Source organism: Helicoverpa zea, chromosome 13, assembly GCF_022581195.2.
Source record: "Helicoverpa zea isolate HzStark_Cry1AcR chromosome 13, ilHelZeax1.1, whole genome shotgun sequence".
NCBI lineage: Eukaryota > Metazoa > Arthropoda > Insecta > Lepidoptera > Noctuidae > Helicoverpa > Helicoverpa zea.
In genome coordinates this window covers 2676529-2694211 of record NC_061464.1, presented here as the reverse complement: position 1 = coordinate 2694211, position 17683 = coordinate 2676529, and the positions used below count along the sequence as shown (strand labels likewise).

General features: G+C 35.6%; 1 protein-coding gene across 1 annotated transcript; it reads right to left on the bottom strand.

Moving 5' to 3' along the window:
* Positions 1–6755: 6755 nt before the first annotated feature.
* On the bottom strand, positions 6756–9359 carry LOC124635613 (MFS-type transporter clz9-like). The gene is made up of 2 exons (XM_047171543.1): positions 9098–9359; positions 6756–8856 (listed from the first exon to the last, which is right to left on the bottom strand). The coding sequence occupies exon 2, from the start codon at positions 8850–8852 to the stop codon at positions 7011–7013; it is 1842 nt and encodes a 613-aa protein (XP_047027499.1). The 5' UTR covers positions 8853–8856; positions 9098–9359; the 3' UTR covers positions 6756–7010.
* Positions 9360–17683: the final 8324 nt, after the last annotated feature.

Here is a 17683-nt window from a genome sequence, read left to right as displayed (position 1 = left end):
AATGATTTTATAAACTTTTTTCTTAACTGGAAGCTTCTAACGCGAAATAATTAAAATTAGTGGTTCCAAGTTATGTGTCTTTTTTCTATGGAGTTTTAACAATTGTTTCAAAATATTTAAATACAATAATTATCGATATTTTGAAACAATTTTCGTATTCAAAGTAATCGTGTTAATAGTATATCAACCATTAATTTAGCACACACTTCTTAACTTACTACTATATTACTCGGAAACTATGCCAAAAAATTGGGTTCCATGTGCAAATGTTACTTTTTTCGATGGAATCAGTTCAAAACTTATGAGGTATATGTGTAACTGTAACTTTTTTCTTTGTTTGATATAGAGATATATCTACCTTTTTCCAACTCAAAATTTCCGTGAAATCCTAACAATATGTAAATTATTTTTCTATTTTTAGTTTATGCAGACCTTTTTACAACAATTTCACGCCATTTCATTTTATTGACTTTTGTTATATTACGAATATATATTATTTGTTTTTAGAAACCGGCACGGGCAATCATGAAGTTTTAGCAACGTCACCAGTGCCAGAAGGAGCTGAAAACATTCAAAAAGACCTCTCCGAAGTATGGGAAGACGTGTTTGGATCTACTGATGACAAGGTCACAGACAATCAGTTACCTCAATTATGTCCTGTACAAAATAATGTATCAACTAATGCTACCGACGCATCGAGCTCTATATTAGTTCATGTTGCTGAAAATTCTTTAACAGATAACCAACAATTTTCGCACATGCTTGACAATAACAACGATCTAACGCCTTTTGCGCTTGAAGCACCGTCTAGCTTTGAAAACTCACCAGCTATCAGCTTTGGCGACCTCCCTTCAATTCCGACACATTACATTAATTCTACGCCTATGCCTTCTCCTTTAAATACTCATAAAAATTACCATGATGCCTTTTGTCCGACTCATGATGATGACCACTGGACTATGTCACCATCAACTAGTAATGCCCATAGCACTACTAACTATTACAGTGACGATGAACTCTCTGCTCCACCAAAGAAAAGATCTAAGAAACGGTTGCGACGTACATCTGAGTGGTCTGACGTGAAACGTAAATATTTAAAAAACATTGGTCAAAAATATGTCACGAAAAAAGGAAAGGTAGTGGACGACAAAATTTTAGGTGCTCCGTGTCAGTGCAGATACCGATGCTTTGAAAAAATTACGCATGATCAACGTTATGCTTGTTTTCAAAAGTTCTGGCGTTTGGGAAACCGAGAAAAGCAATGGGCTTTTGTAGTTAAGTATTCTAAAAAACTACTGAAGAATAGATGCTTGAATCGCGAAGTGCCTAACAATCGTAAATTTACTTTTAAATACTTCTTACCTGTTATACCTGATCACGAGCAAGGCCATAGTGAAGTAGTCAATGTCTGTAAAACAATGTTCCTAAATACTCTCTCGGTTAGTGGCAAAATAATCAAAACATCTTGGGAAAAATACGATGGCAGTACTATTACAGAGGAAGATATGAGAGGACGCCATACTAATCACAATCAGATAATAAAGCCTGACACAATCAAGAGTGTATGTGATCATGTGCGATCTTTTGCTCCCGTTGAATCACACTATATTCGCAAGAGTTCTACGAAGCTATACCTGGACGGCAGTTTAAATATTTCAAAAATGTTTCAACTTTACAAGGATTGGTTTGATAGTTCAGATAATAATATATATTCTAGCAAAGCAGTTACTGAACGTCAGTATCGGGATATCGTCAATAAAAATTTCAATTTAGGGTTCTTCATTCCCAAAAAAGACCAGTGTGATGTTTGTCATATTTTTCGGAACAAAAGTGATCCCACTGATCAAGAAAAAGAAGCATACAATACACATTTGTCGAATAAAAATGAAGCTCGTAAACTAAAAAATATTGACAAACGTGATGCTGTTGAATCCAATGGTAAAATTTTATCTGCTGTTTTTGATTTTCAAAAAGTGTTATCATGTCCTCATGGTCAAGTCAGTCTGTTTTATTACAAGCGTAAATTATCTTGCTTGGATTTCACCATTTTTGATATGGGTAGGTAGAAAGCCTATTGTTATATGTGGGACGAAACGGTGGCAAAGCGAGGAGCAAATGAAGTGGGCAGTTGCTTACTGGATTTTATAGAGCAAAATGTACAAAATGGTGTTAAGGAATTTCGCTTTTGGTCGGACAACTGCGCCGGGCAAAATAGAAACCGTTTTGTGTTCTTTCTTTACACTTACTGTGCCAAAAAATTTAATGTGTCAATAAAACATAGGTTTCTGGAAAAAGGGCACACACAAAACGAGGGGGATAGCGTGCACGCTCTCATAGAAAAAGAGGCTGCAAAAAAAACAATATATACTCCGGACGAATGGCGTTTGCTTGTCCGCTGGGCTAAATGTACAGGAGAACCGTATGAAGTCCGGAACATGACAAAGAATCATTTCTTTGAATTAAAATCTCACGTGAATAATAAGGTATGGAGTAAAAACACAGAAGGGGTTAAAGTAACGTGGAACTGTGTGAAAGAAGTATTTGTCGATAAATTAGAACCTAACAAGCTACTGTATAAATGTGATCATACAGAAACCGAGTATAAAACTGTTACTATAACTTCAAATACCCGCCGCAATGCTGTATCTTCTTTACCGACTTTAGAAGTAGCTTATAAAATGCCACTCAAGTTATCCAAAGACAAATATAAGGATCTCATTTAAGGCGGCCAACCGTCCCGCATTCTGCGGGACCGTCCCGCAATGCTTGACGAAATCCCGTTTTGAAATTATTAGTAAAATAGTCCCGCAAAACGTTGTATGCGTCCCGCATGTCCCGTATCCCTATTTTTCTACCACGCTTCTGAACTACACAACACCCACCTGCGCGCACGCTCAACAGTGCAGGAACACAGATTACCTATAATATAATCTCGTTCTCTTTATTTCTACTGAACTCGTGAGGCCTAATGATTTTGAAAATAAGACATTAGTGCACGCTGTGACACGATATTGATAGGTTAAATTATAGCTTTTTGCTTATGGTTTTTATCTTATCAGTTCCGTCCGATCATTTTTCAATGCCCCCCCCCCCCCTTTTTTTTTCACGAAAGGTTAAGTCCCGCATTCAGTTTTCGGAAAGTTGGCCGCCTTAATCTCATTAGTTTAGTTAATTTAGGAATTATACCATCTCAACATGCAGATTTCTTTAGATCTTTACCATGGAATAACAATGAAAATAATGATGTTGTTAGTAGCGATAGTGAAGAATAATATCAGCAATATTTTAATATGTACTAAGATTTTTTTCTTTTTATAACCTACTTTCACATGTCTTTTGATTGGTTATTGTTGATTGGAAGATTTATATTTTGATTTTTAATACAATTATAAAAAAAATTGAGTTTGAGTTTGAGTTTTTTGAGTTTTTTGCATACTTTGTTAATAGTTCCTAAATAAAACGGGTACTTTTCTAATTATTATAAGAAAATATAATTATGTTACTCTAATATAGTTACACGGCTACATTGCATTCTAAAAAATAAATGTTTAACTAAAAATTTTGTTTTTTGATGACTTTTGATTGGTTATTGTTGATTGGAAGATTTATATTTTGATTTTTAATACAATTATGAAAAAAATAATTGAGTTTGAGTTTTTTGAGCTTACTGCCTACCTACTTTGTTAATTGTTTTTAAAGTTTTATACTCTTTATTGATATGTTTTAATGTATAGTTCCTAATAAAACGGGTACTAATTATTATAAGAAAATATAATTATGTTACTCTAATATAATTACACAGCTACATTGAATTCTAAAAAATAAATGTTTAACAAAAAATTTTGTTTTTTATTAATACCGTAAAATGCTGCAACATTACCTCTCAAATCTAACTTTGCCTATTTAAAGAACTTACTAATATCTTTTGAAATATGTCATGTAGCAACATCTGATTATTGGTAGCTATTTAAATCTTTAACTGGCAACTCAAAAAACCATTCGCCATGTTTAATTTCATTGAAACCGCTTAACAGTGCTATGTCAAACACAGCGAGCGGTAGGTGGTTTGGAAATTGCCCGATTAACTTTTACAGTAAGTCCATAATTAATTTGTATTTTGCTAAAGTTTCGATGTTGATATGTTATTTGTGGGTTGTTCTATAGTTCTAAAAAGGTGTTGAGTGTTTATTGTTACGAATAAAATTGTTATAAATGTTTAGGCAAAGTTGTCACACTCATTATCGACTAGTGTGCATAACTTTGCCTGAAGTAGGGTTGTCACAACGTGGAATACGTAACTACCTATTTTGTTTATTGTTGAATTGTGAAGTTGTATTTTGTTCATAATTATTATTTACCTACTGTAACTTATAAATGCTTCAACTGATCTAAATTTCGTAAAATAATATATTAGCCATAATGTACTAAATTTCTGTGTTTTACCTACATAAAATGATAGTTTATTTTCTCTGAGTTAAGACTTATTTCAATTAACTGTTCATATATCAATTCTGATTTCATTCTTTTTAGATACAAAATGAGCAATAGAAGAAAGCCTGGGTCCAGGCGATACAAAGATTATGAAGATAATCTTCTTAATGTTGCCGTTGAGCTCGTAAAAAATAAAAACTTAACTAGTTACCAGGCAGAAAAGCAATTTGGGATCCCCCGGCGAACTATTGTTAATAAAGTAAAAATGCTTCACATGAAAAAAATTGGTTGCCCCATTCGATTAAGCGAAGAAGAAGAGAGTAAAATAGCAAATGCCCTAATACTTTGTGGAGAATATGGCTGTCCACTGACTCGTCTCGAGCTACGTATGATCGTACATAGATATTTAGTGAAGAATAACAAATCCTGGATTTTTGAGCACAAATTACCAGGTGAAAGGTGGGTTCGCGAGTTTTTGAGTCGCCATAAGGAAAGATTAACATTGAGATCGACGCAAAATATAAAGTCTTCACGTGCCGCGAAAACCTACAGTGAGTATGAAGAGTACTTTGAAAATCTAAAAAAAAGCCTTGCAAATATTGAGCCAAATAATATTGTAAACTACGACGAGACTAATTTATCAGATGACCCAGGGTCTCAGAAATGTATATTTAAAAGAGGTACCAAGTATCCTAACAAAATCCTTAATAATTCAAAAACTACGATTTCTATTATGTTTGCTGCCACGGCATCAGGAGAAGTTTTCCCACCCTACGTAGTTTATAAATCCATACATTTGTGGACAAATTGGTGTGAAGGTGGGCCACCTGGTGCCAGATTCAATAAAACTAAGTCTGGATGGTTTGATGCTGATTGTTTCGAGGACTGGTTCGATAACATTATTTTACCCTGGGCACAACAAAACCAAGAACCCAAGGTACTAATTGGAGATAATTTATCGTCACATTTGAACATAGACATTATAACTAAATGCCAGGAAAACAATATTAGATTTGTATTCTTACCTCCAAACTCTACCCATGACACTCAACCCTTAGATGTTTCTTTTTTTAGACCGTTAAAAAGGGCTTGGAAGAATATTCTTCTCGATTGGAAAGTCAGACATCCATCAGCAAATTCCCTTAACAAGCAAATATTCCCAGAATTACTCCGATCACTAATTGATACTATAAAAATAAATTCACAACAAACTATTAGAAACGGCTTCAGAGCAACAGGCATATATCCTTTACGTCCAGAAGCAGTATTAAGGAAACTTCCAGACTATAAAGAAAATCGGGAACCACAAACGACCTTCAATGAAACACTCATAGATTTTTTAAAGGAGTGTAGGTCACCATCCACCAGTAACACAACAAAACAGCGTAATAAAAAATTTGTACCAAACCGGGAGAATCAGTGTCTACAGATGATTTCAGATTGAGTTCCAATAATTTACGAGTATCTAGAGGTAATAATAAGCCATCGAAAACCCACGAAAACGTCAATATTAACTCCGCTATTCGCCCTGGCACTAGCACCTCTGTAATCGACAATTTACATATTTCTCAAGACCGCTTTTTGTTCTATACAACGCCTGCTGATAAAAATAATATAGTTTCACGAAACCAGGTAAAAATACTTTCCAACGAAGTTATAAAACCATCAGATACGCAAAACGATCAGGATAACAGCAGCTCCTCAATATCTTCACCATACTCTTTACACGATGATTCTGACGATGGTCCGTTTGTGCCCTCTAATAGCGACACAGCCAGCTTCCATGGTAGCGATTTGGAAGAAATTACTTCACTGGACAATTTAATGGAAGAAAATGATAACCCATCTGATGATAACCCAGCAATTGGAGATTATGCTTTGGTTAAATTTTTGAGTGGCAAAAATGCCAAATATTACGTGGGTAAAATAATTGATTATAAAGATACCGTAAAATGAGGTTACTTTGCTCCGGTTTTTGCTCCAAAATTTAATATGTGTTACTCACGCAAAATACCTCTTTGATACGGCTTTTCAGAAAATTTTACATGACTCATTGATCCTTCTGGATCCAATATTTAAAATGACAAACATAATTATTTAATTTATTTATTTTATTTTTTTTTATTTAAAAGTGGAGCAATGTTACCCACCCTTTCGGAAACATTGCTCCTACATTTAACTTGTACTAAAACAGGCACATTTAAGAAACAGGGACAAAGTTAACAGCCTCAGCTGTTAAATTGCTCCAAAAATAAATAGCGATGCATCAACTTTTGAGTCTTTCTCGTCATACTGATGTAGTTTGAATGAAATAAAACTCAAAATAAACAACATAAGGAACATTTTTTATTTGTACTTTCAGATAAATCAGTCTTAGAATCATTTTCTCTTAAGTCTAATAAACTATCAAAACCACCAAAGGCTACATAAATCTCTAGAAACATGTAAACTTTTAGAAATAACATAAAAATAAGAATTTCTAACGCTAGACATTAGAAACGTGAAAAAAAAGAACTAAAAATACCTTCTAAAAAAACTTATGAGGATGAACAATCATATTTTTAATAATTATTGAGATCTTAGGTCCCCCAAATTTGATCGAGATCAGGAACAGTATAAAATTCACGTCGACCAATTTTCTTCGGTGCAGATATACATCCAAGAACTTCATTCCAAGTGTATTGGATCTCATCCTTTGGTTTTGGCCATTTCCAATATTTGAGAGACCTTTTCATTGAGGATATGTACGGTCCTTTATCATTGATTTTCGTGATGATGCCTGGGAAGACTTCCCCTTCGTATGTGAAAGCTACATATTCTCCTTCGGCCTTTATGAGTGGTTTAAATTTTTTTGTTTTAGAACTTTCCCTGGCATTGTCTACGGTTGTCTCTTCTTCTGACATTGTCTCCAGCATATCATTCATTGTTTCATCGTTTGAAGAGTCATGAAGAGATATTTCACTCTCGGCATATGTACTGTCGCTATGAATTCTTGTACGACGAGGTTCTGAAGTCGAGGCCTGGGCTTCCATTTCAAGACATGGCTCCTCGTTTTCTTTGTCCGCCAGTGAACTGTCTATCAGCTCCGTGACACTTCTTCCCGGAACTATGTTGAGTTTCGTTCGTCGTCTTTTCGGGTTAACGCCTCCAGTCCATTCCACTCTCTTGGCTTGAAGTGTTTCCAAAAAAGAATTTTCTGCCGCAGTCTTATCAACAGGTTTAGGCAATCTCTCTAATAAGGCATTTGCATTGGTCGGATAAATCCCACATTTCCTGAAACCGGATTTTAAGTTTTCTTTTCTATTTTCTTCTAAATCCGCAAGAAGTTTTTTAAGTAAGACTGGAAAACTGCTCTTTTGAACAGTTTTTTCCCGTATGCCTTGTTCGCACTGCTTCCATGTCGTTAGAATTTTCCGCCATGCAACTTTCATTGGATGAAAGAAGGCGACATCGAGTGGTTGCGTCAAGTGGGTGCTGTTCGGAGGAAGACACACGAACCGTATGTTATTTTCTTTGCAAGCTTTAAGAACATCTACCGAAATATGTGACGATAGATTGTCGCCTATGAGGACTTTAGGGCCTTCCTGTTTTTTGAGCTTTGGCAGTACAAGTGCGAAAAACCAGTCATTGAATATGTTCATGTCGAACCATCCGGAAGGACTACAATTGTAGCGAGTATTTTTCGGCCCATTTTCTGTCCAAGTATTCCATAGCTGCTTAGATTTATAGACGACGTATGGCGGAAGTAATTCTCCTTCAGCACTTCCAGCAAACATGATCGATGTAGAACTTTTGGATGTATCTCTTATAATTTCGGGGTATTTGGTGCCTCTTCTCGTCAAAATCTTTTTTTGCCCAGGGTCATCACATAAATTCGTCTCATCGTAATTCCAAATATTTTCTGGTGGAACATCTTTTAACACCTCTGCTAAATTTTGAATATAATCTGAAAGAGTTTCCCGATCAGTGCCAGCTCTACTGCGCTTTATATTAGCAGCGAGGCGCTGTGACAATTCAGCATTTCTTTTCAAAAAACTCGACACCCATTCCAAGCCTGGGCAGTTGTTTTTAAACTTGGGAACTCTTCTCCCAATCTTGTCCAGATAAGATTGTATTACAATACGCAAATCGAAACTTGTAAGAGGAAAACCATGCTCGCTCAATTTTTGTATGCACGATACGAAAATTTTTTCTTCTTCCTCCGTGAATGTTGTAGGTGCTCCAGGCGGCCTTGGTGTTTCGTTGCGTCGTAAGAGCCTAATTTGGTTTATAATAGTCCTTCGTGGAATCCTATATATTTCACTAGCCTTCCTTTGCGTTAATTCTTTATTTTCTATTGCTGCTAGACAATCTCGAAGAGCCTCTTGTGAATAATTTTTATAATTTCTTTTAGGCATTTTCCTTACATAATTCCGAGGCATTTTCCTATAAAAAAAAAAAAAACTATTTGAATTTAGTATGAGCTATGTGACAGTTACTATTAGCAAGTATTCAAACGCAATTTCAATTGTAACTTTGCTCCAGGAGCAAAATATCCCCAAACATGGCGCAAAGTAGGCACAAGAAAGTAAAAGAGGTTAGAAATCCAAATTAATGCACATATTTTCTAAATATTAGTTGAAATTGTTAGCTAATTACATACCTACTTACATTAAACTCTCCTTACCTCAAATATCTGAGTATATTCGTCGATGAAGGTGGATTTTGCAGACTATTTTTTTTTTTAAGAATCGCTCGTCTGTTGTTAATGGCTGCTAACGAAGAAAAGAAATGTCAAAAACCGGAAGTGCTTATTCAGTGTTGCCAATCTTATAAAACATATATCGGACGCGTTCAAAAATTTTTAAACATCTCCGTATATTAAGAGATTTAATCGAAATAATCTTTTTTTAAATTTGGAGCATATTTACCTTCATGGAGCAAAGTAGCCTCATTTTACGGTAATGAATTTATTGCAAAATATTTGAGGAAGAACTCAAAAGGATTTTTTTCTTGGCCCCTGGTTGATGACGTATCGACCATTACACGGCTCGACATTGAAAAAAAATTACCAAAACCTCTCGTTGGTCGCCGTGGTGAATTAAAATTTAACATTGACTGCAAAATTCCAATGTCAAATATTTATTAATTCGATGCTTGTAGTTTAATTAATCGAATTAATAAATATTTGACGGAACGGGACCAGATAATAAGTTTTAAACAAAATGCTAGGTATCTTTAAAAAGTTTAAAATAATACCAGTCGCTTTACTTGCACGAAGGGGTAGGTACCGCTAAGTTAAGCAATAATAATATTACCTACTGAAGCGGTACCTCTCCGTGCAAGTATAGCTACGGGTATTATTTTAAACTTATTAAATGATAGCTTTTTGCAATGGGGATTTTTTTATTTAATTTTTATTTTATCATTTTAAACTGAACATCAATATCAGTAAGATAAGGCTGATAAAACCAAATTAAGACGAATTTATAAGAAGTAAGTAACTAAGTAATAATCTATTAAGAACGCATAAAATATTATAATGATGAGTGTTCGATTCGGTGACAAATAATCTGCAAGAAATTGTATGTTTCACCTTTCTTGCAAAAATGCTGTTGACCAGTGTTAGGTATCACTTTAATTGCCTATTTTATTAAACTTTCAGGATTTTTTTTTGAGAATTCTTACTAAGAATTTAACTACATACTTATAGTTAATATTGATTTTTTATTTGCTGAATATAAAAGCTGTATGCGCGAAAATAACAAAGAACTACTAACTGGGTAGTCATTTGTTATTTTCGTCGTTACCTATTGATTTTTGTCAATTATTTTATGAGACTAAGTCTGAAAACGGAATAATTTTAAGTTAATTTTTTGTGATTTTTTAAGAAAGATTTATCTACATAAAATGATTATTTTAATGCACCGTGTTTATTTTGTGACAACCCTATGCCATTTCAAATAATGTATGAAACTACGAGCAAAGTTGAATACAACATTGCCTAGCCTTATATCCAGCAGTTTAGGTAAAACGTGACTGTTTTGAGATTCTCGTCCTAAAGTAGTACTAATAAAGTCAAAGTTACTGTGCAAGAATTATGTATTTACGTCGTTTGGACTGTCAAAATTCCAGTAGGCAATGTTACAGTTATTTGGCCCAACTTTGCCTATTGATTAAATGTATGATTATTAAAAACTAAAATAAAATGAAAAACGTAGTAAGTACGCTTTTGGAGCCCATTAAACTAAGCTTTATCCCCATCGACGCAAAGTTTAGATTAAGTCGTAATTCTTCAAAATACTTACATATTACGACAAAACTAGGGCAAAGTTGCAGCATTTTACGGTATATTATCCCATGTTATCACATATAACTTATGAACACAATACTTATGTACATAGAACAAAGTTACACGTACACATGTGGCTATCAGTTTTACCAAGAATAAAGTTATATGTATACATACGACGCAGGCATTTCCATATTAAATAGTCAAATATGAACATAAACACTGCAAATGACAAAAATAACAGTTTTTTATCTCATATTGTTATGACAAACAATGCTAAATAGTATTTTACATGTTTAGAAAAATAATTAATCAAATAGAACAATTAATAAAAATGTTATGACTGATTTTGTTCTTGGCAAATTTCAAATCGCTCTCCTCTAAAGTCACAATTATGCAAAAGTAACTTTATTCTAGGGATAGGTCGATATATTTAAATCTAATTATGGTTTGTTTAATTTCAGATCACGACATTCTTCCAAAGAAATGCTTAGACACAGCAGATTACATTCGATTATAGTCATGGACACATAATAAAAGACACCCCCGACTCGAAGTTAAATAAATAGTTACGGTACTGACATGAGCTTAAGCACGGTATAAAATGTAATGTAATTATTATTAAAACAAATATTACATTATGTTCTTTAAATTAAGGACAAAAAATATTTACTGTCTTTAATACTTTAGATAAAACGCTTTATGGAAACTTTTGTAGCGGATACTTGGCTGGTCAGCTAATTAAAGACAGTAAATGCTTAGTTAAGAAAAAAAGAACGGAAGATATAGAAATAGTCGCCATACTTTTTTTAAGTGAGTAAAATATTTATGAGAACTCAAATTAGGTAATAATTTAGGTTCCCTTCATTAACATTTTTCATTTTAGTCCAATCAATAAGACCAGAGGCGGCTCGCCCTAAGGAGCGCTGGTGCAGTGAACTTCCTCTCATAAAAAATGTAGGTACCTACTTAATAATAAAATTAAACTCCTTAAATTAATTACTAATATTATTACTTATTCAAAAACTATTGTAAATAACTACTGTAAATACTAATTAAAAAAAAAAGACCTTTACACATTACCTACCCATCCCACAGCCCACACCCGTCATACCATACACGGCATACACCATCATGTCATAGGTAACGCGCGAAGCGGAGCGCTCGCGATTGCGCTCCAATGAAACAAAGAAATCCAACAGGAGTGAAAGAGAAATTTCGCCATAGGCCTGCGCGTGATACAAAAGATTTTCTATGCAAAAATAGCCAATTTTGGAGCGCCGCTCACGCGACGTTGCCGGTCGGTCTATTTTACCAATCGCGCGCGCCCGACAGCGATTGCGCGCGACGTTGCCACTCTGATATAAACAAACAGATGACAGATCATGCATGCGCGCGAACGGCGAATGTAATTACTAATTTGGGATTTTTTAAATTAATAATCACATACGTGTTGAAATAGATTGTACTTGTTACTTATTACTATTAAAGTGAGTGTTAAAATGGACAATCATAATGTGAAGTTCATTAAAAACTGTGAAAAAACCTTACAAATTCGGCTTGAATTGAAGGCAAAGGGACCGCCACGCCTTACGCAAAAATGTACCACAAAAAGGAAAACATATACGCGTGTGTTTAAATCCGAACAATATGTGAAAACACCGTGGTTGTGTGGTTGTGATGTGAGTAACAAATTATTTTGTTTTCCGTGTCTTTTGTTTGAAGCGGGCTCGGCCGGCGGAGGTGAGACTGCTTGGACTGAAACGGGCGTTGAAGACCTAGCTCATCTTTCAATTAAAATGAAAAAACATTCACAATCTCGGTACCATTTGTTGAATGAACTGCAATTAGCGTCTATCGGACGACAAGATTATTCGTAAATCTCTAGATTCCGCGTACCGAAAGTCTATCCGCGAGTTCAATGACCGTGTCGACGAAAACAGGTATATTTTACGAAGATTAATAGATTGTGTACTATTTTGTGGTGCATTTCAAATTGCTTTACGAGGCCACGATGAGTCTTCGGAATCCCTGAATATACATATAGAGGTTTGGTAGATTTTGTAGCCGAGATTGATTTGGCCATGAAGCAGCATTTAACCAGCAGCTCCGTTTTTAAAAATCAATTCAAAACGACATTTTAGACGCGATCTACGAGGTTTGCATATGTGAAATACAACAACAAATTAAAAAATCCAACTTTGTTGCTATTCAATCAGATGAGACTACCGATTGTTCTACAATTCAACAGTTAGTGTTCATTGTGAGGTATGTACATGATGGTAAAATTTATGAGAGATTTATAAAATATTTGCAACCTAAAGGGCACACAGCAGACATATTAGCGGCAGAGATTTCCTTTGCTCTTCGAAATCTTTGATCGCATTTTTAAGTAGGCCTCTCCATTCAGGGCGGCAATTAATGGCTTTTGTCTCCCAGTTCTGAGGATCAATGTTGCACCTTTTCATGTGTCTTTTCTGAACATCCTTGAAGCGTAAGAACTGGCCACCTTGTTTCCGTCTGCCGTTCTGGAGTTCAGAAAAGAAGATGCGTTTGGCCACCCTATCATCATCCATGCGTAAAACATGACCGCACCATCTGAGCTGTCGCCGCATCAGGTATGCTTCTATGCCGCAGACATTCGCGCGTCGTAGCACTTCGGTATTTCTAATCCGATCCGACCATTTGATTTTCAGAATGTCTCTTATGCACTTTAGATGAAATCGGTCCAGCGCCCGTATATGTTTCCGATAGAGGACCCATGTTTCAGCCGAGTATAAAAGATTTGGGAGAACTGTGGCCTTGTAAACGGAGATTTTTGTCGAAAGCTTCAAATCATATGTGTGTAAGACCTTGGCTCGTAATTTACCGAAAGCAGCTGATGCAGCGCCAATGCGATGGTTTATTTCGGTATCAAGGTCACACTTGGATGTAATTGTGCTGCCCAGATATTTGAAGGTATTCACTTGCTTCAGCTCAGTATCGCCAATGTTTACCTTGATAGGTTCTGTAGCTCCTTGAGAGTCGATTGCCATTACCTCAGTTTTCTTAACACTGATTTTTAGACCGAAACGACAACAGACTTCCTGAAGGTTAGTCATCAGGTTCTGGAGCTCTTGTGCAGAGTTGGTAACAAAACACAGATCATCAGCATACATGATCTCCGTTATAAGAGCATGAGATACTTTAGTATATGCTTTTAATCTGGCCAGGTTGAAAAGTCCCCCATCAGTCCTGAAACGTATTTTGATTCCAGCAGAAGTTTGTTTGAGTGCTGTCACTGACAACGACAGAAAAGTAGAGAGCAAACAGTGTTGGCGCAAGCACACACCTTGTTTGACCCCACAGGTGACAGGAAAGAACTCTGACTGGTCACCATTATAGGTAACACAGCAGGTCATCTCGTCGTGCAGAAGGCGAATCATTTTCACAAACTTCTCAGGACAACCTAATTTTGCCAGTAAAGTCCAGAGGGCTTCCCTCGGCACGCAGTCAAAAGCTTTTTCTAAGTCCACGAAGCACATACACAAAGGTTGGCCTTGTTCTCGGCTTTTTCCTGGAGTTGCCTGATGGAAAAGATGGCTTCGCCGGTGCCCCTGTTAGGTCGAAACCCAAACTGAGTTTCTGGCAATATGGCTTCGGAGACTGGTAAAAGCCGGTTGAGAAGAACTCTGGCAAATATCTTCCCAGGGACAGAGAGGAGCGATATACCCCGGTAGGAGTTGCAGTCGGAACGGTCTCCTTTGTTTTTATACAGTGTCTGTGTACGGGATATTTTAAATATATATAGATTACAATAGTCAAGATAAATGATTGATTATTTGTCATACACAAGAAATACGTATAAATTTGACTTAATTTATTAGTTTAAAACCATCCAGTAGAGTTGCGCGTTGCCACTCTTGCAGAACAGATAGAAAGAGATAGCAGTTGATTTCATTGACGAAGCGACACTACGCGCGTAATTTGTGAACCACGTTATGCAGAGTAGAGCCAATGTTAATTTAACTTGTTTAATTTTTAACACGTTAAATTAACACAATTTTTTTTTAAACTCAAATTGAATTGAGTGTTCTGGGGAACGAAATTTCTTCACTATTGTAATCTATAAACGCAATACTACCCCCCATTCAAGTCCTGGCAGGTAATATTAAAGCATCCTATATATCATTATTTTCCCTTTCCCAGAACCATTATAAATTGTTTAAAATTCATTTAGCAATATTCAGTTTATTGACCCTGTGGCATGAAGGATATATTAGCTCGAAAAGCAATTGATATAACAAATGATGTATTTTCTGCGTCTAAAAATGTATTGCAGAGACTATAAAACCGTAATTTTATGAACAGACAATTGCAACGCGCAAAACAAAAAATATTTTTTTTTCTCAGGGCTACTGAGACTAATCAACGATTGCTGCAATGAGATGCAAACTATCAAAATTGATTATTGCGAGCCTGGTCATACTTACAAGTCAGCTGACAGTGTTCATGGTGCCATAATAAAATGACAGGCCATGTACATGACAATAATTGTAAATGTTGTGCATACCTGTAAGTGACATATTTACACTGTTAACACATAGGTATGAAAGTAAGCAACTACTTATATTTGATTTGTAAATATGTTGTTGGTTTGCCTGAATAAATAAATAATAATGACCACAAAGAAGTTATGCCATTTAGCCCTTTCAGACCGAGTGTGCACATTAAAGGACATAAAGTTTTTTGCCAACTAAATTACTAAAATAACTTTTTATGTAGCAACAGAAAGTTGTCATCTATTGCCACCTGTGAGGTTTAATTCGCCATCCAGGTTTAATTGTCCATCCTATACAACGTTATTTTTTGTTTATGCGAGACCTGATACACCTATCTAGTATTTTTATGTAAAGAATCTATGTACGAAATTTCAAAACCGTATCATGAAAAATCACAAAGTTATAAGCTTGTTAAGTTACGGGACTGTCCGTAAAAATACATAGTCACCACAAAACGCACACATGCTGTCATGGCGTCACCGCACGGACGACGAGCGGCGCCGCGCCGTCTAGTCACAAAATAGGTACCTACCTACAAAAGTTAATGTACCTAGTACATAATTATCGCGCTCGAACAACCTGTCGCCGAGCGTAGCGTAGGTATAAAAAGTGAAATAGGCAACATACTTGCATGCGATTGACTTCTGCACCAATGTATTTTGTGACCAAACTATCGGTTAACAACACTAACTGTTACTGCACAGACGCCTTATCCAATAATCATTTTTTAGATTGTATTGTAATTAACAAAGTAGGTAATGATAACATTTTCCATCACACTTGCAGGCTTTGGACTGTCATAATGGTCAAGTGTAGGTAGATATTATTATGTACTTTATTCGTAAATGTAGACGTAAGTATTATGTAATAAAATGTAGTCAATGATATTTATTGTGTCTTATGTCACTTAAAAGTTCAAAATGGTGTAGGTATGTAGGTACAAATAATAACAATCTACAATTGACCATCTTGGCGTGTTTAAAAATGTCCATAATATAGCGATAGCAGGTACTTGCCGTGATGGTGTTTCGTCGCCGTATTCCGGTTCACTCGTAGTCTGAGAGTACTAATACTAGTAGTTTACCTAGTAACACATTTCTACACTTCAATATTAATCATAGTTCACATTCAAGCACAACACATACACAGAACATAAAACACATAAGGTACAGTTACACATGCTAGTTAGTAGCATGCTTTTTAGTATGCTCATTAGCATACTAGTTTCGAGCATGCTCTGCACTTGTCTACATTTGCTAGATATAAGCATGCTACTTTTAAGTATGCTTCTGAAAGAGTATGCTCAAAGCAAACACTCCGGTACACATGACATTTTATAGCGTGCTACTGTCAGTTCAAACAAAACCATGGACAATCAAACAGCCATTCGTATGGAGTTGAATAGAATTATTCTTTTGGTAGCGTTGCAATGCGTCCAAAAACTTCTCTCAGATAGAAAGAAAAAAACAAGGAATAGGAAGATTTGGGTCCGTGATTGGCTGAGTAGAAGAGAAAAACTTGGAGCAAGTACTCGATTGTTAGTCGAAATGCGCGAAGAAGATATTAATGGTTACAAGAATCATTTGCGCATGTTACCGCATCAGTTTGAATGGTTACTATCTAAAATTGAAAGCACATGCGAAATGCTATTCCACCAAAAGTGAAATTGGAAGTGACATTGAGGTATCAATTATCATTAACGATGGATACAAATGTAATTTTTTTAGATAACTCCTCACTACTGAAATGAAGTTAATGAAATTTTCATAGATATATTGTATCGATATTTGTCAGTCAGTCGATTACACATCTCTACCAGTCTTTGGAAAACGTTTATAAAGTAAGCTAAGAACCAAAAAAAGAAACATAAATATGAATTCATTTCACAAGTATCTCTACGATAACATGTTTTTTTTTTTTTAAATAAAGGATTCTATTTTTATATACAAACGATTTAATAATATTTAAAAACTATAACTTTTTCAACCAGATATTTATTGTAGCTGTCTTTAAAACGAAGTCGCTAATGTCGCAGGTATCACGCTGTATTTTTCGTACCTACTGTAGCATGCTCAATAAGCAAATCTGTTCACACACGCTATAAGCACGCCCCCTTCCACCCGCGCTGCAGGTAGCATGCCCAATAATCGCACGACCGTCGATTTTCGAGCAAACTCGAAACTAGCATGCTCATTATTAGCAATGTTTCGACACACGTACCACTAAGTAGCAATTGCTCAAAAGTAGCATGCTTTCGTGCTACTAACTAGCATGTGTAACTGTACCTTTACTTCAAATACACACAGCACACACACCAATAGTCTACTCGACGTCCGTGCGTCATTTTTAGGGATCCAGCAGAATACCAGCGTCAGGTATTCTACCTGACACATGCTGAGTTGGACTCCCATTCGGTGCAAACGTAAGACACTGCAGCGCG

Coding starts and splice junctions, on each gene's coding strand:
- LOC124635613 (XM_047171543.1), bottom strand. CDS start 8,852: ATGCCTCGGAATTATGTAAGGAAAATGCCTAAAAGAAATTATAAAAAT.